The sequence below is a fragment of the Alternaria novae-zelandiae genome (assembly GCF_023758075.1).
Source record: "Alternaria novae-zelandiae strain BMP 2774 chromosome Unknown scaffold_23, whole genome shotgun sequence".
Taxonomy (NCBI): domain Eukaryota; kingdom Fungi; phylum Ascomycota; class Dothideomycetes; order Pleosporales; family Pleosporaceae; genus Alternaria; species Alternaria novae-zelandiae.
Window position 1 is genome coordinate 597493 of NW_026056983.1, and position 23879 is coordinate 621371.

A 23879-nucleotide genomic window follows, 5' to 3' on the forward strand; every position below is an offset into this window, starting at 1 on the left:
ATTGCTGCGACTGTACAATCCGGGTCCCTCCTACTGGGTGACGACAACCAATACCGCGGTACCGCGTATGCGCATGAGCTCCTACACCTCATTTTTCCGTCACCGACACATCGCTGAAAATCCCTCAACAGGCCGCCCAGCAAGGGTACAATTAGCTTGCTAACAGGGTCCAGTGCTTTCACGAACAAACGCAGCACAATCTTGGTCCATCGCCGCTTGAGCCGGCACAGTACATTATCTCGCGCCGGGAGGCACACCTTTTCACTTTTCACTTCCCACCTGGAGTGCGCAATCGGTGGGCCACAGAGTATTTCACTTTCTGGTTCGCTTGCTGCCCACTCTCCCTATATAAAACCCGGCGCACCTTTCTTCCCTCAACTTAACACTCCCTAGCAGCCCCAACTCACACTCTTTTTACACCGACCTTTCTCGCAAAAATGTCGGACAGCCCAGTTCCCGTCCTTCTGAGGCCTACGGCCGCTGAATTTGTTCCCGGCCAGCTTGCGCATCCCAGCCCTGCCTCGAGCGAGCGCGTCTCTTCCCCTGCGACGCCGCCCCAGCAAGGCTTCAGCGCTCAGCCCCAGTACCAGCTGCCGCAACATCCTCAGGGACTGCCGTTCTGCAGCCCTGGGTTCTACGGGTATCAGCCATACCCCCTATATGATGGCTACACCCACTACTACAACCAAGTCCACAACCCGTTTGACTTCAACGCCACCCCACCCCCTTACTACGAACAAACCCAACGTCCTATGTGGGTCCATGAGCACACCTCCTACATTGGATACACCGAAGGCACGCCCGAGCCGTTCACAAACCAGCACCGCGAGGTCAACAGCGTACGGACCGGTAGGATGCCATACCAGAACCATCACGGGGAGCATCATCAGACTGGAAATGGTGTCGGCCCCAACACCCCGTTCAGGAGGAAGCCTAGGAAGAATAACCGCAGAAAGTATAATCATCGGGCGCGGGAACAGGGCCAGAACCAGGATCACGAGCAAGACCACGAGCAAGACCACGAGCAAGACCACGAGCAAGACCACGAGCAAGACCACGAGCAAGACCACGAGCAACAGCAGAAGCCTGGGGGCGAGGCCAGTGGAACCTATCGACGAAACCCGCCCCGTGAACAAGACTGAAGAGCCTTGAGATTCTTACAGCGAGTTTACGTGCAAGGCACGATTGTGTCAGTTGTAAAAATGACAGGCGTTCAGGCATTCCGGCGTTCAGGCGGTTCAAAAGCAGTAATAGAGATGACTGCGTGTACGCCGAATTGTACGTTTATCTAAACAGCGATGGAGTTCAGGCGCGATAATGGAATTGGAGCATGTACAGCGGCTCAACACGGAGTTTGTCACGGCGACACGATATCGAAGGCGTTCTGGACTTGGTACTTTCATTCCTTTCTAGTACTTGTAATAACTAAAAAGAGGTGGACCGAGGCTGCGATTGATTTCTTTTCACATGGCTTAATTTCTGCCTTTCTTGTATTTGTGCGTTGAGTACTTTCGATTCATGTTACTAGCTTAGCTATGTACATCCCCCTGTATTAATGCAATCGTCTCAGCCCCTCAATCAATCCCTTGACTTCCTCGAGCTCCACACCCAATCCCTCAATGGCCTTCCTTTGTACTTCCTCGCTTACATCCAAAAAGCGCTCCACCAGTTCTCCGTCAACGAAACGCATGGGTTCCTCTTCTTCTCTAACGGTGTTCTTGAACGCGCGGAACTTGGCAAAGTCCATGTCTCCAGGTGCGGCGACGAGGGCACCGAGATTGGACTGGAGCGTCATGAGGAGGTTTTGGTAGTCGGGTGAGATGAGACCGAAGAGGTAGATTGATCCCTCGACCTGCATGGAGATTAGTATGTGCATGGGATAAATGTAACGGGGTAGACTTACAGTGCCAACAAACGCTTTGGGAATGACTGCAGCGTCCGAAGTTGTTAAGACGTCAATACGACGTATCCTGTTCACCATCTCTCCTAGTAGCATTTCAGAGCTAACGTTCAACCGCCTCTTGTCATCGTCTGTGACGCCGTTCGGGTCGCGATACAAGACCATCAGGTTTCCTTCCGCGTCGCTTTCGAGGTAAGTGTTCGTGTCTACCTCGGCCACTGCTGTAGCCCAAGTAGTCTGGTAATGGCGCGCGACCTCTACAAGCTTGTCTGGTAGACCCGCCTCACCCTTTGTATATTCGACAACGGCGAGTGACTTCATCAGATCAGCGATGGCGATCATGGTACCATTAACTGTAACATCGATTGGTGCAGTCGAGCATCTGAACGAGGCTAGCTTGACCAAGCCAGGAGAGCTCTGCGTTTTAAATTCGACATCGTATACCACGATAGTCTTGATGAGCGCTGCAACAATCTTGCCTTCGCAAATGGCTAGACACCTGCAACCGCCCTTTACAGCGATCTCGGTGACGAGCTTGAGTACGCGCTCAGGCGTCACCTCTAGGATGATTATGCGGCCACGTTCTGCAGTCGCATTCTGATCGTCAAGGTATGCAGTGCCGATGACAAAGCGCTCTGCAACCCCGCCTGACCCATCTGGTAGTTCGCAACGCATGACGCATTCGATCAGTTCTTCTTCGTTGAGCGCATAAGTGTCGAGCTCCTTGAACTGGATTTCGTCCACAAGCTTGAAATGACTTAGCATGATCTCTTCGCCATGTTTGAGTATCCTCTTGATAGTGCCGAGACCGAAAGCTTTTAGACTAGGTGAGTATGCTATTCGGCGTACGGTCTCATCGACCTTTAGTGTCTGTACATGCGTTGTTCGCTCGGTGTCTACTAGAGCGATGCGGAGGTCTTCTGAGGTTGCGATGGCTACAGATCCGGGGTATGCTTCTGAGTCGAAAGGACAGACTGTCGTCGCTTTCTCTGCTGTGACAGCGGAGTACACAAGACGGCCTTCTGACGAGTAGATCAAGGATGGGTGTTCGCATGTTGCAAAGACATTGAACAGGCCGTTGCCGCGAGGCAAGGCACGGAAACTGGCTTCGCGCGTTCCTAGAACGATACTTTTCCTTCCGGACAACTCATGTGTTGAGGGATCATAGGCGTATGTGACAACATTGCCATCTGCTAATGCGGCAAAGAGGGATGGCGGTTGTTCCGGGAATATTTGAGTCAGTAGCAATGAGCGGGGAACGGAGTCTTCGGAGATCTGGACTGTCTTGACCGCTTCCAGGGTGTCGAGAGAGCATATGGCGAGTTGGGAGTTGCTCCAAAAGCCAATAAAGCATATCGAGCTTGAGACTGACGGAAGGGCAATGCAGGCGACTTGGCTTTCTGAACCAAACCTCTTCTCTTTGACAACCTGTAGACCGTCCGCCATGCTCAGAGAAACGATTGTGACGCCTCCCAGGGACACAAGAACATGACTGTCGTTGATGGAAGCCGCGGTAATAGCCTGACCACCCATTGGCATCCATTCTGACGTTATCATACCGCCGTCCAGGTCGCAGATTCGGGCTCTATCGTTGGTGACCTGTATGACGCGCCCTTGCGAGATATTCGCAGCGGTCAGTGTTGTTTCATCCAAAGCGAGTGAAGCAAACTCGTCCACCTCTTCTACCTCGCCTTGTGGATCGAATCGGAAGATGCGCGACTCGTTGACAAAGCTGACTAGTAAAGTGTCTTCATACTGGGCAGAGGCGGCGGATTTCAGACTGAAGAGATCAGAGATCTGTTCCATTTCGCCCAACACACCAAGATCCTCTAGTCCAACTCCGCTTCTAACGCTCCGAAGACTTCCGTCTTGATATGCGCCACTACCGGTTACTATGCGCGCCTGACCAGAAGAGTATTCATTGCTTTGCCCTTCACCAGATCTGTTGCCCATATCCATGATTGTGAAGTCAAGTATAGGCGCGATGTTGGAGAATGTCTGGACGACCTCCATCGACTTTTCCGCAATCTTGATGACTTGCGAGTCGCCCTGATGCGATCCCACAAAGACATACCCGGCATCGAGATATACCAGCGTGGATGCGCGAGATGTCTCCCCGATTACGTCAAGCTTCCATGATTGGACCTTGCCTTGGCTGCTCAAGACCAACATGAACATGTATAGGCGACCGTAGTCATCGGCGAGCACGAATCGCTGAGCGTCAATGCGTTCCCAAGCCACAAAGATGGTCGCCTCGTCCAGTGGCTCGGTTTGGATTTCCCCACTTTCGTCGTCGTAGTATCCGATGGATGTTTCGCCAATAACTACCAGACCGTGGGAAGGCTCCTCGACGGGTATCAGGTGGCTCGAGCCAAGCTCCAGTTCGGTCTTGCAGGTCTCGCCTTCTTGTAGGTCCACCTCTTCGCCGGCGTAGGTGAGTTCCCGTAACTTCAGCTTGACTTGGGAGTGTGTGTCTTCGTATAGTAGCGCCATCTTGGGCTTGTCGTCGAAAGACCGTGGACGCAAGAAGGCAGACGAGCGGACGAACATCTCGGGTAGTCTGACTGGTTGAGGGTCTCCCAAGTGGGCGATATCAGCCTCTTGCTTCCTCTTCTTTCCCCTTTGGACTAGCGGTATGACGGTCACGATGCCCTCGTAGACTTCGACAGTCATGAATCGCCCCGTTGGATCGATGTGACATCTCTCGCCCGTTTGCGACTCTCTTGCAGCATTGTCGGCCACGCTCGCGAATGATTTCTCCGTTTGTAGCTGTTTCTTCTCGGGATTCCATGACAGGGTGAAGTACATGTATCGATCGGTTCCGACGAAGAGGTGGTCGGTCGGTGATAGGGCTGGGCGGAGCTTCTGGAGCATAGTGACCTTGCCATAGATGGCTTTGGAATGTTGGAGGGCCAATCCATCGGACGTCTGCGTATAGAATTCGAGTCTGTTGGATTTGCTGCGATCGTGTTAGCATTGTATAGATAGTGATGCATGTACCCGCGGGCTGCTTACGCGACTACGAGGCAATCCTCCTCCGGGGCGAGGAAGTTGAGCTTGAGCGCATGCCGGACGCTGCTTGGCCGGTGGATAGGTGCAATGTAAGCCATGGCGATATCTGTTAGAGCTTGTGGATAGCTCAAAGTACAGAACAGAACTATCGTGGTTGCCGGGCTGGGGACATCGGATGCATTCCGTCATTGAGCTGCACGGGCCGCGGCTCCACGCGACTTCGCGTTGCGGGGCGGCCGTGACTTTTGGAACTTTTGGACTTTTGGACCTTTGGGTGACCGCGACTCTTTTTGCTTGCAGCCCCGACGCGCCCACTTAAAATGGCCTGTACGTCCAGCCCTCGCTCTCCACAACACCGAACCAGACTCCGCTAACACAATGGCCAACTCAGCGGCCATGGATATCGAAGACGAGGACCCCGTCGTGGCCGAGTACGACGTCTACATCACCCCCGAGATGGCCGAGCAGCAGCTGTACGTGCTGCAGTACCTGAACCGCCCGCCCGACCAGCCCTTCACCAAGGCCACCGAGAGCCAGCCCTCGCAGCTGCGCCTCAAGAAAGAGTCGGGCTTCATTGAGGTCGACGTGCCCGTCAACATCCACCGCAACTACAACCGCGTCGCCGGTGTGCGCTGGGGCGAGGCCATGCGCAAGACCAAGGGCTTTGGCCAGAAGGCCTTCGGTATTGCGTCCGGCTTTGAGCGCACTATGCCGCGCAGTACCAACCGTCCTGGCGCCGCCGGCGAGGGAGGAGCCCCCGCAGCGCCCATTGCGACCGAGGACGACGACAACTTTGAGGAGTACGTCACCCACTTCGAGGACGCCAACGAGAAGGGCCACGTCCTCAACACCCAGACGTTCGGTGGCCAGATCATGCCCGACGACGGCAAGGGCACCAGCTACATGCTCGGCACCTTCCGCGACAGTAAGTAGCGCACGACCACAACCCTCGCTTCAAGACTGACTCGGCGCAGACGAACTCCACCTCACACGCTGCAACGGTCTTGTCCAGCTCCGCACACAGTTCCACCAGATCGACGCCTCTGCCCAGCTAGAAGCTGTCCAGCGCCGCCGCGAGAAGGAGTCACAGGAAGGCGCCAAGGTCGCTGAACCAAAGGCCTTCCTCGCCCAAGTCAAGAAGACGGGTGGTGACACTGCCGCAGAGCTGACGCAGGCCTTCATGAAGTCGACCAACCAAGAGCAGTGGCTGAGACTCGACTACTACGACGAGAACGTACGTCCTTCCGTCTTGCACTCCATCTCGCTGGTGACGAGCTAATCATGCTGTAGGACGAGCGAGCCTTCGATGCGTACAACGACCGCCTCTTCCTCGCAGACGTTGCATCCGCGCCCAAACTTCAGTCCAAGATCGACAACAACGAGTTCCTCGACGCCGTCGGCTCAGGCGGCAAACCTAGCAAGAAGAGGCCTAGGCGCGACGCCGAAGACCTCATCGAGATATCCGACGACTCCGACGACCAGGCTGACGAGCCATCAGTGAGTTGAGCAAGTGGATTTCGCGCGTATAACACTGGCTGTTGCGCGAAAGAGCTTCTCGCACCACAATTATTATCCGACTTGGCCATTGAACATCTATCTTCCCATTTACCTACTAGATACCCCCAAAATATTACTGAGCTGTTACTACACAATGATGCTGCAGGCCTGCGAATATCGACATGTTTCTCGTCTCCTCACGAGGCTAGAACTATTTAGTGACACATGCTAATTTTCTCTCTCTTAGTTTGATGTAGACTTGGGCTACGAGCCGATGGGACCGGGGAATTATCGCGGCAGGCACAGAGGTGTAAAACGCCTGCGTGGTCCTGGTGCGGTCGATTGGTACTATGCCGGATACCTACGATACGGCCGGGACCTTCGATTCGAGGCTAGATTTGGAAGTAGCTATCCGCTATCTTGTGGATATGGGCCAGGAAACTGATGAGTGGATGACCGACATATCGAGAATAAAGACGCGATGCGGGAAGGGAAGGTAGCAGTCTCGATACCATGTGGGAAGCCTGGGAGCCTTGTCGTTGTTGGTCTCTGACCAGATATCCGTGAAGGGTGACAGGTCTCTATGAGGTTGACACGTACCACAGTCGGTTCATGATGTAATGGCTCGCGCCGAATCCTCGGTCCAGTACTTTATTCGAGTTCAAAATATGTGAATGATCAATACGACATCGCAGGTTGTGTGACCATGGTACACACTGGCTTGGGCCAAATTTTTCTTCCTCGGGCCAATACTCTGTTTTTCACAGCTTCTACCACCGCGCCCAGTACACCATTTGGCGAACATTGAACATTAACGTCCCACAGAAAACATCTTCACAGAAAGCCTAGGTAGCTACATCGCCTTTGAGATCTTGTAAACCAACAGTTAAATATCAACGTAGACTCCAGCCAGCCTATCGAACTTCTTCTTCGTACGAGGCAAAAGCAGTTTACTGCATACCTAGGCCGCGACCATCTCCTAAGAACTAGATTAACTCATCGACTACTTCCCACCATGTCTCAACGCAGGCGCTATACATCTCGTACCGACGAAGAGATTCGCAAAGAGATGGACCCCGGACACGTCCCATATCGTATGGGCTGGCCGACACTTGCACCTCTGCCGATGGACACCGACATAGATGCGAGATGGATGATACCAGGCTCATATCAGATACTGCATGATGTTCAGGATATTCTCATAGCACATGGCTTGCTCAGGGGGACTACCGCGTTCTACTTCGCGTTTCGAATCCCTCGGGATGCTACTGAGGAGAACGACAACATTGCGCATTTGACGCTCTTTATACGGGTCGACATGCTAAAGCACGCTCGTCATGAGATTGAAGATGCTATCATCAGGATTAGAGCTAGCTTCCGCGATAATTCCTGGACGGAGGATGTCCAAATTGAGTGCATCGACTACCGAGCAAGACACCCCTCCGGCATGATGTCTTTCCCCATCCGCCATGACGAGTACAAAATACGCCAGCAATGGGAAGCCATATCTTCAGATGTCATGTCTTTGCTAAGCAAGCATGAATGGCTTTCAGTGGAGATTCTTCGCCGAGGATTGATCGACGATCGCAAGGAGTGTCCACCAACAATTGTCATCACTACACCAACTGCGCGCAATCCAAAATGGTTCGATATCGTGGTACCTTCGATGATGGCTGAGATTGCCAAGAGAGCTCCAAGTTTTGGCATCGAAATATTGTGTGGGATGACGATGCTGGGGGCGAAGAGGCGAAATAGCTTGACCGACAACGTCAACGGCTCATCCTACGTCAAAAAAGCCGATATGGGATCCTCTCTTGGAATATCGGGTGATGAAACAGGTTGCAGTACCTTGGGTGGATCTGTGACCCTGTCCGGCGGCATTCGATGCGGAGTAACGAGCTGGCACGGCGTCCGCGATGCACGACTTGACAACGGTAATAACTCATTATCAACTAATAAGATACAAACTGACCCTTGCGCAGTCGTCTCCAACACGACCAACAAGGCTCTAGGTATTAATAACAGTATCCTGGCCAACATACCTCAACCCATGGTATCCCCAGCGACGTTCGACCATCACGGCTACCTCAAATTGCTGCAAGAGCAGATCACACTTTACCGTACTTACGCTGCTGATGGAGATGTGGAATGCAAGATGTTGCACGAAAAGAAGGATGAAGAGTACAAGGAATGCGAAAGCTTCGACCGACGTATTGGCTACGTCTACGCAGGCTCAGGTCGCCGAACTATCGAGGCCAACAAGTACGCATCAGATCCCAACACCGGCCCAGGGAAAGACAAGATGAAGGCGTTGCAGCCCACGATCGTTTTTCTACTTGACTGGGCGTTGGTTCGTATGGACGACACAAAAACACGCGACGTTACCAACAGTCTGCCTGATGTTTACTCTACCAAGACGAAACTTGTCCCACAGCAGCGGTGCAGGAAATGGTCAACCTTCAATGTCAACAAAGAAGAAGTGCATGTTGCCAAATACGGGCGCACGAGTGGCTGGACGGCCGGCATCGTTAACGCTTGTATGGTCATCGTCAACCCTGATGCAGACGAGGAGCTTTCGGGTGCCTATGGCATGGATGCGAAGAACGTGGGAGCGTGTTTTGGTGTGGTTAGTAATGACGAGAGGAATGACTTCTGCGAGTTTGGTGACAATGGCAGTGTAGTACTGCACGAAGAATCAGGCACGCAGCTTGGACTACTCTTCGGAGTGACGAGTACTGGACAAGGAATGTTTCTTCCTATGGATGTCGTATTTGAGGATATTAAGAGGGTCACTGGCAAAAACGTTGTCGAACCTTCTTATGTTGGTAAGTTGACAGCCATCTCCAAGGAAATAGCATGAAGCTAACGAGGAATAGCCCCCCAGGCTGTGGGACTGGCTTTGTAGGAGTCGGCGGAGGAGAATGAATTATACTACGGATACACCAAATATGAACACTATGTTCATGTAATGTGGAGAATGAAGAAGGAGGTTGTGGTTTGAGGAGCCTGGTCGTTTTCAGGCTCTGATCGCATGTACGCGAAGCGAGAAAGATCTCGCGTGGGTCGGTAAACTACATGTGCCAGTCGACCGTGTCATGAAATTCACTAGGGCACTCTCCATTCATAAGAACTATATGACTTCTCATCCGTCATGTACTCGTTACTCCAGAACTCTATTCCATTGACGCCGTCTGACACTTTGGAGACTCTAGATGTGAGTTGTAATTCTTGGTGTCCTCCCTCTTACGTGCATTTAGAACCATGGAGGTATCGGAATTCGATGATCATATGTGCATGCATCTTAATATACTTTAAATAATCGTTGCTTTGAATGAGTGTTTATCTAGCTGAGATAATTAGATTGCCAGATTAACCGCGAAATAGATAATATCATGTTCCTGACATGGCTACGAAATTGAATAAGATCATCGAACTTCCTCAGCTCACGAGATGCGGATGCGACTTCCGCACTCACACCAAACGGGACACCAAATAAGAGCGTGACAAAAGAAAATGGTTGGTTAAGGGCCCGTTGGATGCTACCTCTTCTCCTAGTCTCCATGACTCCTCTCGTACAGTGCGTAGCCGTTTTGCGTCTATAGCTTCATCGTAACCCCATGTTTGCCAGTCTTGTGTCGTGCAAGGTTCTTTTTCTGTGCCACACTCTTGTTGCAGCCTTCCACGTCGCAGAAGTATCGTATACGCTGATGCTTCGTTTGCATATGTTCGCGTAGATTCTTCCGATGGTCGTAACCAGCTGAGCAGCGATTGCACTTGTGCTTCTTGTGCGTCTGGTCCGCATGTCGACCGTTTTCGCTTGCTGTGGCAGAAGATGCTGACGATGGAGAGACGCTGATAGACGGTGTGGTCTGATTTGACCGGTTCTTGACGAGATCTACCATGAGAGGTTGTCGTGTTGTAGTGACACAAGGTGATGGCATCGCGGAGCGATCACTCATAGACGGAAAATTTGGAGAATTGAAGCGCTCGATAGCATGGTCGTAGCCTAGATTGCTCGATTCTAATTGATATGCCGAGAGAAGTTCGTCTGGAAATCGTTGGAGGAGCCGGGAACAGTAGTTCAGATGATCATAGTGGTCTGTCGGGATTGGGGCAGCGCGAGACGGTAGCCTCGCGCTACGTGGATTTTAGAGAAACCTTCGATACTGATAATTGTAAGTCACACGTTGAAGCACAAACTACGCGGGTAAGAGGTACAGATGCTTACCGGAGTTGAGACAAAGATCTGTCAGCGACTTTGGATACAGTCCCAACGAGGGATGGCCTTAAGCCTAAATACGGTTTGGTCTTGGTGTCGTAAAATGCGGGTTGCCGAAGGCCTTTATAGATAAAGATTGGGCTGCATAAGGTGGGGTCGAGGATGCAAGGGGGTCTCAGCGGGCTCAGCGGGCGCAGCGGGCGCAGCTTCTGCCGATCGCCAAGTCCTTCACCTCAGCCTCACGCCATATTCTGAGACCCCCGCCTCCATCTTCAGCCTTTGGCTGCGGTCCAATCATATCTCGTTGGGTTCAATGAGACCCCCTCGCTAGCATCATCTTGTCGCTTCTCTTTGCTTCTGGCGCTTCAACATCGGTCGGTTCCCTGTAACGTGGCTGCCCAGGTGGTGTCTCCCGACGTCCGTCGTAGAGCTTGTATGATTGCCTTTCCCTAGCCCAATCTACTGTAACAGTCTTAGACTCCGGAGTATAGACGCCACAATTACACCGCTTCTTCATGCTCAGGCGCGTGTTCTGACCTCGTTGACCTGCACATCGAGTTAGGAGGACGGGGACAGTTACTCTTCGGCCATGTGCATATCTGAAGGCCCTTTTAAACATCTGATCAGCACGCCCCTAATGGCCATACGTACGCTGGGAGAAAAAAAATACGAGGGCGTTATCTTTGACCTGTAGCCCGGTTGGCTGCCTGAGCGATGTCTACAGTGACAGCCATGACTGCGAGTAAGGTCTCAGCGCACGCTTCCACTGCGATCGTAGTCGAGCATGTAATGCACGGAGACGGATGTAGTTTTCAGCGTTGAGTATGGTTTCCAGCCTTGTTAGGGGTGCGTGCGTGCGCAGTTGACAGCCTCGACCGCAGCGAGCGTCATCCGCCAAGTCCAGTAGATGAGACCCCCGATTTTACTCCTAGGGATACCTAAGTCAGAAGTTGACTTCTCCTTGGCGGTGAAAAGAGGCCCAGCAGCATCGGCTCAGTATGGCCAGCTTAGCCCAATCAGGTTCAGATCACTTACTGTAGTTCAAAGACAATGAGACCCTCGCTATGTAATTAGTTATACTTTTATACTGCTGTCGCCTTGTTCTATTCTCCTGAAAGCATAGCTTCAACGGCATAGGGAGTAGATGAGACCCTGAGTAAAACCCACTATACCGTAGTCCGAGCCTTAGAACAGGTGCCACGATGCTATTTCTAGTGAGACCCTTTAGTTAATGACCTCGTGGCAGAGACCCCCAAACTGTGAGGGAGAGAAGTTACCAAAAGTCAAATATATATATAGAGACCGTGTCTTCGCAAGCCAGAGCGATGCAAACACAAGCAATCGAGCACCCTTCCAGAGATATCGAACCCTCTTCCATCACTATCTCGTATCATACAATGGCTCCTAATACTTCGTCTTCCGTAAAGCCTACCGGCGCACGTGTCTCTGCGAGTGGAAGCGATGGAAGTTCAGCTGCTGATATCAACGCATTTCTGGGCAGCATGCCTCGTAAGTTATCGTCTTCCCCTCAAATTGCTATGAGTCTTTTATTAATCGAGCATTCAGAACCCACTACGGTGTTGCCTCAGAGCCCTTGGTCAGTATCGTCAGGGTATTACACTCGTCCTGATGGATCTGTTGTGTACATCGAGCATCCACACCAGATCCGTAACACTGCGCTCAATATAAGCGCCAACTCGAGTATGGAGGTTCTGACTGGAGGATACAATGAGCCTAGCGCACAGCATGGAGCGAAGAACAGCCAGTAGTACTGGCTTTATTGACGTGATACGCGACTAGGTTGATGTACCTGTTTTGTCGCGGTGTTTGTGTTGATGAACGGCGTTCTGTAGGAGATGGAAAGAGGAAAGGCAACGATCCAAAGCGATGATGTACCCATACCAGTCTAGTCCCAATCGGGTTGGTGCTCACTCGACCCAGTATTCTCTCCACACCTCCACCACGCTGCATCAAGTTCACGTGAATGCTAACTTTTAATAACACGTCTCCATTCATAACAGCTTGCTTTCTCCCAACATAACATCCCATATATTCTCAAGTTCCACGAAATCAGCATGCCACCAACAGCCCCACCTTCCTACCCCCGTCCCGACTTCCTTCGCGAAGACCTAACATGGACACCCCTCAACGGCCCATGGTCATTCCTCTTTGACGACAACGATGTTGGCTTGACCCAAGGATGGCATTTAACCTCTCTCCCGGACAAGATCACCGTGAACCCCACCAACACCAATAGCGCCGAGAACACCGAAGCGCACAGCATCACAGCCAAGATAGCCGCCGGAACCCAAGAGCTGCTACAAGGTAATGCGTTCAAGAATGAACATACTGTACATGAGAAGAGGAACATTCAGGTTCCGTACGTATTTCAATGCCCTGCCTCTGGCATCGAGGAGAAGGGCGTGCATGAGGTACTGTGGTACGAGAGGGTCATTGCAGACCCGAGAACTATGGACGAGAAGGCGGCTGGAAACCGTGTGGTGCTCAGATTCGGAGCCGTCGACTACGAAGCCAAGATCTGGCTTAATGGGCGCTTCTTTGGTGGCCATCGCGGTGGGCATGTGCCTTTTGACATCGATATCACGGATGCCTTCACGGAGGAGAAGGCCCAAAGACTCACCATCCGCGTATTTGATTCTGCACACGATCTGATACAACCGCGAGGAAAGCAGTACTGGAAGGCTCAGCCAGAGAGTATCTTCTACACGCCCAGTGGCGGTATCTGGCAAAGCGTGTGGCTTGAATCAGTGCCTGTTGTGGCGATTGGAGATGCAAGCGCGGGCACGCTATTCAAGAGCAATGATATCGAGAGCGGCAAGCTGGAAGCTAGCATCAAAATCATAGGAAGGCCTGCTGGACATGCATACAGCGTAGAGCTCGAAGCCAGCCTGGCAGGTGTGCCCGTCAGCAAGACAGAGAAGGTTGCTCTTCCAAGAGACTCAGACACTGCTTCCTTGAGCACCAACATGCGACTTTCCGACTCCCAGACTTCACAGCTGCCTCTTACATCCACTGCCCCACTTTCTGACGCGACAGCATGGCTCAACAACCTAGCCCTCTGGTCTCCGGAGGAGCCCACTCTATACGATCTGACTATCCGCCTCTACGACAATGAAGACAAAGTCATCGACCAAGTCCACACTACAACCGGAATGCGTTCTCTCCACTGGGACAACTCCACCTTCCGGCTCAATAACCGGCCATACTTCCAAGCGCTCTTCCTCGACCAAGGCTACTGGCCCGAGACCTTCATGACACCTCCATCCTCCGACGCACTGAAGCTAGACATTGAGTTGACCAAGAAGATGGGATTCAACGGATGCCGCAAGCACCAAAAGGTCGAAGACCCACTGTTCCACTACTGGGCGGACCGCCTCGGACTGCTAGTCTGGGGCGAAATGGCAAACGCATACGCATTCTCCGAGGCGTATGTAGAGCGCATGGATCAAGAGTGGCGGGAAGCGGTCTTGCGCGATCGAAACCACCCCTGTGTCGTAGCTTGGACGCCAGTTAATGAGTCGTGGGCGTACACTGATCTGCATACCAGCAAGCAGCAGAGAGACCATATCAGGAGCTTGTACTATGCGACCAAAGTGCTGGATTCGACAAGACCCATCAATGACAACTGTGGCTGGGAACATGTCATCACTGACCTGACGACGTTCCATGACTACGCAGACGCGGATGAACTTACAAAGACTTGCTCGACGCTGGATGGCATCATGAAGAAGCAGTCGAACCGACCGACCTTCCTTGCACCTATCGAAAGCTTGTCGGATCCTGGGTCGAAACATACTCCTGGTGCACCTGTCATTTGCACCGAATTCGGTGGCGTCAACATTGCGCGATCGGCTGCGGGTGAAGAGAATAGGAAGAGAGACTGGGGTTACACCACTGCTACTGATCCCAAGGATTTGCTCAAGCGCATCGAAAAGATGATGGACGGGATTGTAGACGGAGGGCATTGCTGTGGGTTCGTGTACACGCAGCTTACAGACATCGAGCAAGAGGTAAACGGCGTATACACACCGGACCGGAAAGAAAAGTTAGATGCTGCTGAGGTTAGGAAAGTGGTTGAGCGCGTTATGGAGAAGTATGCGCAGATGCATAAGTAGTTGCTTGGATCAAGCATGTAGACAAATGCAAACATTCACTCAAGTTAGGAGGTAGTATCTTCGTAATTTTGTTGATTCTGCGCACGTCTTTGGTGACTTCGTATTATCATACATGGATATTCTCAATCGTGCATCTACTTTCAACCAGTAGCTGTTGCTATCCATCCATAGCTGACAAACACCTGCTGTCGTCATGCTGATATGTGGCAATCGCCCAACCATGATCTCCAATGCACAATATCCGCTTCGCTATTCACAATAGTATGCGCGGAGTTTGCAACCAGATCATACGACACGCGACATGCGAGTGACTGGAACCGGTAATCTCCAGGATGCGTGACTCCGGGAACGCAATAAACAGAAGGAAAAGGGTATCGTCCGTAGTGAAAACCGCATAACTCCGCCCGTCCTGCTACCAATGCATGTCAAAGCAATCATCCGCCATAACGTACACCGCTCCTCAAGTATCGCACACTCTCATCTTCAAGACGTCGTGGCTGCTGATCCTCTCGGAGCGGAATGTAGTCCTGGTTCGGCTGGACGCGCCTCTCATACATCCTATTGTCAGGCACGTAAGCACGAGACGGATCAACAGGGTGTACATCATACTGTGCACCTCTCACTTCATGCGCATGCATTCGGTGAGACGGTCCAGAAGCATATGCATATCCACGAGGATCAGCAGGCGCAAGCGGGCGTGCAGAGACATCGTAACCTCTACCACCACTAGAAGGTGGCTGGTAAGGACTGGTGGTCAGATCAATAACTTGCTCTCTAGGCGGCGGTGGCCTTGGCCCATAATTGGGCGCCATGCGCTGGCTCATGTGGAATCCTGCTTGATCACCTCCGTAAGTCCGGGGGCGAGCTTCCTCACGGTATACGGGCCTTAGACGCTTGGCGTGTTGCTCGGCCTGAGACTGTCTGTCATCCGCAAAAGAAGGGAGCGCTTTTCGCTTTGGCGATTGCAGCTCGTTATATGGTCTGTTCGGATTCGCGTTATGGTTTCGGGCAGGCTGTTGAGAAGTTGCAATATGTTGTGGTGATGTCAAATCGACTGTCTCAGGCTCAACAGAAGGGAGCACAACATCTTGGTCTGATGGGCGCCTTGGGTGCGCTAGTGGTCTGTCAAAGGCACTGTGACGAGGTGATGGAGGCTGAACATATCCTTCCTGTACGCGACGAGGCGCAGCGTGCAAAGGAGGGTCGTTATACTGTAACCTCGACGCACCACGATCTTCCTTGATGGGTTGTAGCTATGCGTGTTAGCTCAAGAAGAAGCCAAGGACTAGGATACCGTTTTCTCTCGCTCATAGAGCTTGGTTGTCGAACACTCACTTGGTATAGTTGGCCGTTGATCTCACGCACGATCGGCTGTGCGTTCCTCACACTCTGGCCAGCCTCGGCTGGTCTCGCTCGCCTACAGTCGTGAGTATTGAATTCGATGTCCGCTGTCGTATGCACTTACGGATCGTTTGTCCTTGTTCGCACTGATTGGAAAGGCTGCTGCATGGGTGACTGGAAACGTGAGGTGCCAGATAATACAGGTGGCGGTGGAGGAGCATAGCGCGGAAGGACAATGGTTCTTCTTGATGAAGGTCTCATGTTGCGGACATCCCCACTCGGGTAGTTAGCATGTAGTTCCGGCTGTAGATCGCGCGCAGTAGCACGACTGGAAACAATTTCCATGCTTTGCTCGCGCTCATCAGGCGTGGCCATGGAGCCTTCATCGCTGCTAGCTTCATCATCATCGTCAAGAACAATGACTTCACGGAAGGTTTCCTCAAGTTCGTTGCTTTGCTTTCCGTCTTCATCTCGCCACTCTTTGAGTTTCGCAAGAGAGACTTTCTCGACTTGGCCACGGGCTTCCGACCAGCCGTCAGTCTTGAGCAGCTTATCGTAGTCTGTGTATGTGTGGCGGATATGCGCGACAACTGCGAGTTGCACCCTACGAGCCAACGAAAGCTCCTTAGCATTACCTACCCGGTTAGTTCCCTCCTCAAACGCATGAGAAACAATGGCTTGTAGATCTGCCTCTGGTATCTTGGGAAACATCTCGCGAACGGCGCCGTGGATGTAACCCTTGGTCTCCTTCTCAGTGGCGGGATGCCCTCGTTGTACTTGCCGCGAAGAGTAGTCTTCAAACTCTTGGGCTATCCAGTTGGTTCTGTCACCTTCTTTGTCCTTCCGCAGGCCGCGTCTGTCATCGTAGAGATATCCGAACTTGTTGCAGGCCAGTTCGATGATGGTGAGAGGAAAGTGGTGTCCGACTCGGTGGACGTGGTGGGATAGCTTCTCGGGATCGGAGTGGGTTTTGTTCTTCGGCTTGGCCTGCGACGCTGTCAGTGGATGACCTGTTGGCTTGGGAGGGACCGGATGCTCACAGAGACGATGTGTACGTCAAGGTTGCGCTGTCGACACTGCTCTTTACACCATTCTGTGAATTCGGGGTGTCCAGCTGGGATGAAACCGAAGCCAGTGGGGGCGTTCGACGCGTATGTCAGCTATTCTACAGTCAGTGGTGTTATGTGACGATGAAATCGCGTCGCCGACGGACAATGGAATGTAGCTTCTTCTTCTCTTGGGTAACCGCTTCTAGCAGAATCTTGTACGGCTTCTTCTTCTTGACGGCGGCTCGCGACTGATCAAGCGTACTGCCGCGCTGGGGCGGCTGTTGCGCACGCGGATGATATACTCTGGTCATGGCTCTGGTATGCAGATGATGTTCATAGATCCCACAGCGGACCAGGGCAATATGAGTCGCTACTGGATGAGTGAGCACCCTATGTGGCCTGACACGGCGTGTTCAGCGATTAATACGGTAAGCGCAGCAGTCACGATGTCGTGCAATTGTCCAGAACGAATCCGGATTGCGTATCTACAAGCCCCGGTCGATGCAAAGGCACAGGCGGGGTGTTGGGTGGTACGTGTTGTGGTGTTGAAGAGTTGGCGAGGTTGGCACTGGGAGCGCAGGTGGCGGCTGCGCGCGTCGGCGTTACCTTCCGCCGACCCAGCATCCGAGGTCACAGCGTGAAGTGCTGTGCTTGGGCTCCAGAACATGTCACAGCAAGCAGTTCTTCACGCGTATAGGCACCTATACCGGCACAGTCTCAGAGCTATCCAGTTCTCGAAGCCGGCTCGATATACATTGCGCGACCGCATTCGCCTAGCCTTTCGTAAAGGCTCCGCGACCGATTACGAACCACAGAGGATACAGAACACGCTCGAGTTCCTGCAGTATGCGACTAGGCAGAATGGTCTCGAACACAAGATAGTGAAGAATCTGCTGTTCGTATGGTGGGTACAGAATCATGGAGGTCGCAATAAGCACAACCCGAAAAACGCCATGTATGTAGCCAGTTCTCATCCGTCTTCAATGCCATGCAGCTGACTCTTTCAGGACGCGTGAGGACCTCGAGGTCAAGACCACCGCGTACGATACCTTCAACCATAATATCCGCATGTTGAACGAGAGCATGGGCCTATGCCTTCCAGCCATGACTGTTCGCGACCCCAGTTGAAGCGACCCCGCTATGCCGACGCCATTGCTACTGTGGTGCCCACGTCATCTGCGGGATACACAAATGCGAGTAAAGATCTCACATGAAGTCGTCGAGGAAGTTCTCATCGCGGTTCTCGTTGGAGTTTTGCTCCAGACTCTCCTCTGTCATGACATCGTCGTAGGCATGATCTCTCCGCCACGCAAGCTCCTTGCGCTCCTTGGCTATACGGGCCTCTTCTTTGCGCTATAAATCATTAGTCGCGAGTCGAAGTCGCGTATGCGAACCGAAACAGTGCGTCTGGATCAGAACACCCGTGGTAGGAAATGTAGAGTGTCGGAGAAATTGTAAATGACAGGATAGATCATGAGAACGGACGTAGTTGGAAAAGGGGATCATGCGAACATAGTGCATGCAGAACAAAGCAGGATAACGAGATTTGGGGAATACACATACCTTGGCTTGCAGAGCACTCTGATCTCGCTTCCTCAACTCCGCCCGCCTTGCTTCTCGCTCCTCTCTTAGGTCGGGGTACTTCTCAACTTTTGTTTTGTTAAGACGGTTGACAATAGGATTTTCTCGCTGCTCCACATGTATGCGCTTCACCTAAGATGCTATCAGCAAACCGAGCAATAAGTTGCAGTCGCGCCAAAGGACGTGACGCAAGTGTTTTGTGCCTCATGGCAATGCGCTTACCTTTCGCTGATCCTTGAACCCAACTTGACCTACAGCCATACTCCCATCTTTCTTCAGGTTGCTCCAAGGCGTATACACAATCGTAACGTTATCTTTCTTATTGCCCTCAATACTGTTCGCCTTGGTAAGTTGCGCGCAGTCCACCAGCAACTCTTTGCTCATGTTTTCCCAATCTTCGCCCTCGGGTAGCCGGACGTAGATGTGGGCCGAAGAGAGATTGTCGGCGTGAAACCAGACATCTTCGTCCCATCCGTATTTGATAAGCTCTTCGTCTGTTGAGGCGATCAGTATGTGCGGTTGTAGTTGCGTGAACCACTGAGAGTACGCTGGCAGGTCAGAAATCACATACTCTCAACCTTGTCTTTGCCGACGTAGATGAAGGCCGACGGCGACACCGTGTTGGACGAGAAGTAGTACACCATTTTGCGGACAGGAACGCTTGATCTCAAGTGTCTGGATCAAGTAGCAGGTGAGAAGGTTGCCGGGATCGTGAAAATGGAAGGCACGTGTGGGGTCTAGCGGGGTATCCACAACCCTAGGTACTTAAAGGGTCCGGAGCATGCAACACATCACAATCATCACAGCTCGGACGTGAGCATGTAATTTCTCGAATTGTTTAATTCGCGCCTCTTGGCTCCTTGTTCGGTCGTAAAGTCATACAGTATATACAGGAAGTCCGGCGTCTTGCATCACCTACTTTGCTCCTCTCTTGTTCAGAAGCGCCTCCTGACTCTCTTCCTCTTCACCAGGCGCAGCCTCCACGTCATGACTACCAGCTCCATGCTTCAAGCTGTCCATAGGATTATCCTGCCGAGCATGCTTCGCGTACTGGTCGTGACCCTTTGCCCTTGGGTCGAAGCCCGCGTCATCCAGGTTCTTCTTCTCAATACTTGACGGTAGCTGGTCGCCAGTACCAGTTATGACTTCGCCTGTTTGTCCGCGGTCGTTCACACTGCGCGGTATGTCGAAAGCGTTATCTGCTGCATGTGCGAGATTCGTGTGAGTCTGATCTGGGTGGTCAGAGGGTGAAACCTGAATCTTGGTTAGTTATATTGTACTCCACAGAAGCATATGATACCTGGATCCGATATCCACACTTACCACGTTCATTTTGCCAGCATCGCCAGGAATGGTCGTGCCCTCTGCAGCCATGTCTTCTAGACGGCCTCCTTGGTGCGGGTCTGGTGCCATGATGTCTGATCTGGATATGACTGAAAGAACTGATTTGAAGTTTGTGGATGCTGAAAGACTTGGAGTTGTTCAGATAGTCAAATGAAGCTACCTAGGTATGTGCGAGCAAGACAGTATTGCCAACAAGCACGCGAGCTCTCATTATGTAGCTCTGTCGTAGTGTCTTTGAGCACCAGTGGGCCATCTGTCGTCATAATGATGGTGATGTCAGAACACCATCTTGGTGTGAAGGAATTGTGCTGTGAGGACCGACTTTCCGATCGAGTACCTGGAGGGGCAAGATGCGCCAAGGAGCTCACGTGCGGAACGCGCCGCGTGTGGGGTGCTTTCCTACACGCGACTTGAACTGCGTAAATCCACAGACTGTAAACAAACAACAAACCCCGCAACTCCAGACTCGTCTTATCTCAGAGAAATCCAGACCTACACAGTACACCGACGATGCCAGCCGCCGAGCAAACCTCAGCCGACGCCCGCCGAAAGGCCGCTCGCGAAGTCATCGATATTCTTCATGAAATCGCAACATTGCTAGTACGAAACACCGCGCCTTATTGAAGCGCCCAACATCTGACATAAGCCCCAGAACACCCACCTTGATCGGCAACAACTGTCTTACTGCGTGTCGCTCATCGAGAACGGCGCGAACCCGGAGGCATTAGCGGTACGTAGCTCTGCGGCACAGCAAGGTGTAACAGCAGATCGCCTCGCGCGCGGTTCGCACTGTCGCTTTGAAGTTGAGGCTTTTTTGGCCCGCGTACTAAATATACTGACTGTGCCACAGAAAGTCATATTGCAGCTACGCGAGGAATACCCAACGAGTTCAGTAGACGGTGACACAGAGGCCGGTGCAGCCGCGCGTTGAATCCGATTAGACTCGGAGTCCGAAACTGCTCTTGTGCAGCCTTGCACGGCGGTTCGGTGTGTCAGCTTGCAACTTCACATGCAAACCGACAAAAGAGCGAGAGAGGCAGGTTGACCAGTAACGGCGGTGGTGCCTTCTCTCCCGTGAAGAGTCTGGAACGCTATCAGTACAGAATCCAACTTCCCTACAGATCGGCGTTGCTAAGCCATCGCCTACGGTTCCGCATGTACATACTTGGCATGCATCATGCAACATTGACGGAAAGCCTGGAAAGCCTAATCTCCCCTTGTACATGGAGGGGCAGTAGCGAGCAACGCGGGGCAAATCTACCAGCGAACCGGAATCTGACGCCAAGGTGTTGATATCGAAAGGTTAATGCATCGTTATCAGTACATGCGGCTTGTCTTCCCACATGTCTATGGATCAGGAAACATGTAGCGATAAGGGCTTCCCGGCTTACAACCACAGAGTTTGAGGATGGTGTGCGGAACAGCCGGGTATGCGGCCGTATCAGTGAATATTAATCTATGAGCTTCAAGCGGGATGCAAGCCATCATGTCACCGGAGTTGGCCGCTATGCAACTAGAACTGCTAGACACTGTCATTGTGATCTACCAATAAGACTACTCTGTAATCGTCTATTATGACTCTGATGATATGTATGATGACGATAACGACAAGATCTCGATACCGAAACGGTAACATGGGAAAGCAAGTACGGAAAGCTTGATGCTAGCAACGATAACGATCGTTTGGGGTATCATCAACGAGAGGAATGGGGTATCATCCAGTAGAAAACTCGTCGCCGCGCCAAAATGAAAGCAAAACACCACCCCATCTGCTGCCCTGAAATAAAAAAATTGTGGTATGTGTCTACCTGCTGCCCCAAGTGGGCGAGCTCTGACGCTGGCGGAAGTTGCCCTTCGCGTCCGCAACTTTTTGTAGAGCCTTCTCGGCCTTGGCGTCTTGCTTATTGAGGTAACCGTTGAAGATGGCAGGGAGGATACGCTTTGAGTCTGATGTTCTGTTAGTGATGACCTGAGGATATGAGTAGACGTGAACTTACTGGCATGGTCGGCATCAAAGATAATACCATCTGCGCCTCGCTCTCCTGCCACCTTGACAGCCTCCTCCAACAAGCCCCCACCAACACCCTTGCCGCGATACTTCAACTTTACAGTCCAAGCGCGTACAACGGCCTTGCCTCGCCTTCTCCTGCCTCGCTTCTTCGCGGCATCATTATCGGCCCAACCCAATACCAAGGATCCGATGACGTCCTCACCCCACTTCACCACGATGAGCCTATCATCGCCCAGCCAATCCATGTTGATATCCTCGGCCATACCAATGTAGCCACCGGTCATCCATCGAATGAAGATGAGGAAAGTCATAGTGATGCCTCCAATGGTTGTAGCCAACATCGTTTTGTCCTCGTACCAGCGTAGCATGTACTGCGCAGCAAAAGCCACAACCACAAAGTACGCGGCTAGTGAAACTGGATGGAACAGCATGACCTTGCTGGCGACCTGGCGCTGTTGTGCCACGGAATCTGCGACCAAGCGTAAGCCTTCGATTCGGTCCTCCTCTGTCTCAGCAGTGTAGGTAGAGAGTTGCGGCAATCCATCCGTAGGCGACTTGGCCGGCGCGTTCGGTTCGGTCGACGACATGGCTTGGGATTCGGCAGGCGAAGGGTACGGGTTGTACTGTGCAGGCAGCGTTGAGTAGGACAGCGATGTAGAGGGAAGTTCTTGGACGAAGTTGTTCAATCGGAACGAGGTTGGTGTGGGTAGCGGCGATGGTAGATCTGGATCAATCCTGAGGTTCGCGCTCAGCGACGTCAAGAATGCTGTTGTTGCGCGTTAGCTCGTATTCATACCCAAAAATCTCGCGCGTCGAAGTCGCTGCATGGTTGACATCACAACCCCAGTCGCGGCAACCGAGCACACGACCATCCCCAAGAAAACCAAATAGAGCCAAACATACCAGCACTGGTCCTAAATCCCGGTAAAGACGGTATCGCGGGAATCGCCTTTTCAAACCCCGAGTAATGGTTCACGACAACTGTATCCTGACCCAGAAAGTGTTGTTGTCTTGGAAACGCATGCGGACCCGGCGGAACCTTGAGATGGCTTGGAGGAAGTTGGCGACGCATCCTTCTTATAGTATGACCCGAGGCTCAATGCTTTCCGAAATTCGATTACATATACAAGCGTATGTCAAACACGTGGGCGGACCAGCCAGGAAAGGGAAGACAGAGTAATTAAATGAAGTAAGGTGCAAAGTGCGGCGGGAATTGGGTACGTAGATGTGGAAAGGTTACGAGAGGCTAGAAGCAAGAGCCAGACAACCAAAAAATCCAGATCGCGAACAAGTGGGAAAACGTGCGTTAAAGTATTGGCTTACAAGCCAAGACACCTATAACACAGATCCTTTCAGACACACGATTTCCCGCGTTAACGGGGTCTTTCTTTCGCACGAAGCGGGTCCAACACAAACGCACAAGCCATGTCATGGTACATTCCGTGCACTTTCTTGGTTGCGTACGTGCGGGTGGGAGCGAAGCGCAGGAGTCGAGGCGCTGCCCGGCTGCGACGACGATCTTCACAGGCCCACCCTGAGCTCACCTTTTTGACCCCCCCTGGTCCGCGGTGCTTCAGCTGCGAAGACAAGTGTATGCGATGGCCATTGGCTGGGGGCCGCAATAGAGATAAGACGCTTGAGGGCCAACAAGACTGCACACAAACGGACCTGGATCATGGGACCAATTCAACGGCCAGAGCGGTGTAGCGGGATTGGATAGGCTGCGGATCCGTTTTGGTGTGCGTCTGCATCTTTGTTGGTTTTTGATGAGGTGTGGTGGTTTCTATTT

At 52.3% G+C, this 23879-nt stretch overlaps 9 protein-coding genes across 9 annotated transcripts; 4 read left to right on the forward strand and 5 right to left on the reverse strand.

Annotated features, from left to right (window-relative positions):
* Nucleotides 1-437: 437 nt before the first annotated feature.
* J4E88_009365 (uncharacterized protein) lies at nucleotides 438-1142 on the forward strand (the record flags this gene model as incomplete). The annotated part of the gene is made up of 1 exon (XM_049402968.1): nucleotides 438-1142. The coding sequence occupies one exon, from the start codon at nucleotides 438-440 to the stop codon at nucleotides 1140-1142; it is 705 nt and encodes a 234-aa protein (XP_049251456.1).
* Nucleotides 1143-1552: 410 nt separating this feature from the next.
* On the reverse strand, nucleotides 1553-5010 carry J4E88_009366 (uncharacterized protein; the record flags this gene model as incomplete). Its single annotated transcript, XM_049402969.1, has 3 exons — nucleotides 1553-1852; nucleotides 1904-4859; nucleotides 4916-5010. The coding sequence occupies 3 exons, from the start codon at nucleotides 5008-5010 to the stop codon at nucleotides 1553-1555; spliced, it is 3351 nt and encodes a 1116-aa protein (XP_049251457.1).
* A 280-nt stretch (nucleotides 5011-5290) lies between these two features.
* J4E88_009367 (uncharacterized protein) lies at nucleotides 5291-6418 on the forward strand (the record flags this gene model as incomplete). The annotated part of the gene is made up of 3 exons (XM_049402970.1): nucleotides 5291-5837; nucleotides 5887-6146; nucleotides 6203-6418. 3 exons carry the CDS (start codon nucleotides 5291-5293, stop codon nucleotides 6416-6418), a joined length of 1023 nt encoding a protein of 340 aa, XP_049251458.1.
* A 1460-nt stretch (nucleotides 6419-7878) lies between these two features.
* Nucleotides 7879-9314, forward strand: J4E88_009368 (uncharacterized protein; the record flags this gene model as incomplete). The annotated part of the gene is made up of 3 exons (XM_049402971.1): nucleotides 7879-7885; nucleotides 7963-9234; nucleotides 9286-9314. 3 exons carry the CDS (start codon nucleotides 7879-7881, stop codon nucleotides 9312-9314), a joined length of 1308 nt encoding a protein of 435 aa, XP_049251459.1.
* A 3389-nt stretch (nucleotides 9315-12703) lies between these two features.
* Nucleotides 12704-14764, forward strand: J4E88_009369 (uncharacterized protein; the record flags this gene model as incomplete). The annotated part of the gene is made up of 1 exon (XM_049402972.1): nucleotides 12704-14764. One exon carries the CDS (start codon nucleotides 12704-12706, stop codon nucleotides 14762-14764), a length of 2061 nt encoding a protein of 686 aa, XP_049251460.1.
* Nucleotides 14765-16225: 1461 nt separating this feature from the next.
* J4E88_009370 (uncharacterized protein) lies at nucleotides 16226-17465 on the reverse strand (the record flags this gene model as incomplete). Its single annotated transcript, XM_049402973.1, has 2 exons — nucleotides 16226-17092; nucleotides 17319-17465. 2 exons carry the CDS (start codon nucleotides 17463-17465, stop codon nucleotides 16226-16228), a joined length of 1014 nt encoding a protein of 337 aa, XP_049251461.1.
* Nucleotides 17466-18360: 895 nt separating this feature from the next.
* J4E88_009371 (uncharacterized protein) lies at nucleotides 18361-19379 on the reverse strand (the record flags this gene model as incomplete). The annotated part of the gene is made up of 4 exons (XM_049402974.1): nucleotides 18361-18507; nucleotides 18718-18867; nucleotides 18958-19229; nucleotides 19307-19379. The coding sequence occupies 4 exons, from the start codon at nucleotides 19377-19379 to the stop codon at nucleotides 18361-18363; spliced, it is 642 nt and encodes a 213-aa protein (XP_049251462.1).
* Nucleotides 19380-19650: 271 nt separating this feature from the next.
* On the reverse strand, nucleotides 19651-20148 carry J4E88_009372 (uncharacterized protein; the record flags this gene model as incomplete). The annotated part of the gene is made up of 2 exons (XM_049402975.1): nucleotides 19651-19989; nucleotides 20059-20148. The coding sequence occupies 2 exons, from the start codon at nucleotides 20146-20148 to the stop codon at nucleotides 19651-19653; spliced, it is 429 nt and encodes a 142-aa protein (XP_049251463.1).
* Nucleotides 20149-21883: 1735 nt separating this feature from the next.
* On the reverse strand, nucleotides 21884-22856 carry J4E88_009373 (uncharacterized protein; the record flags this gene model as incomplete). The annotated part of the gene is made up of 2 exons (XM_049402976.1): nucleotides 21884-22026; nucleotides 22077-22856. Coding segments are annotated over 2 exons (923 nt in total), but the record flags the coding sequence as incomplete, so codon positions are not given.
* Between the last annotated feature and the right edge of the window lie 1023 nt (nucleotides 22857-23879).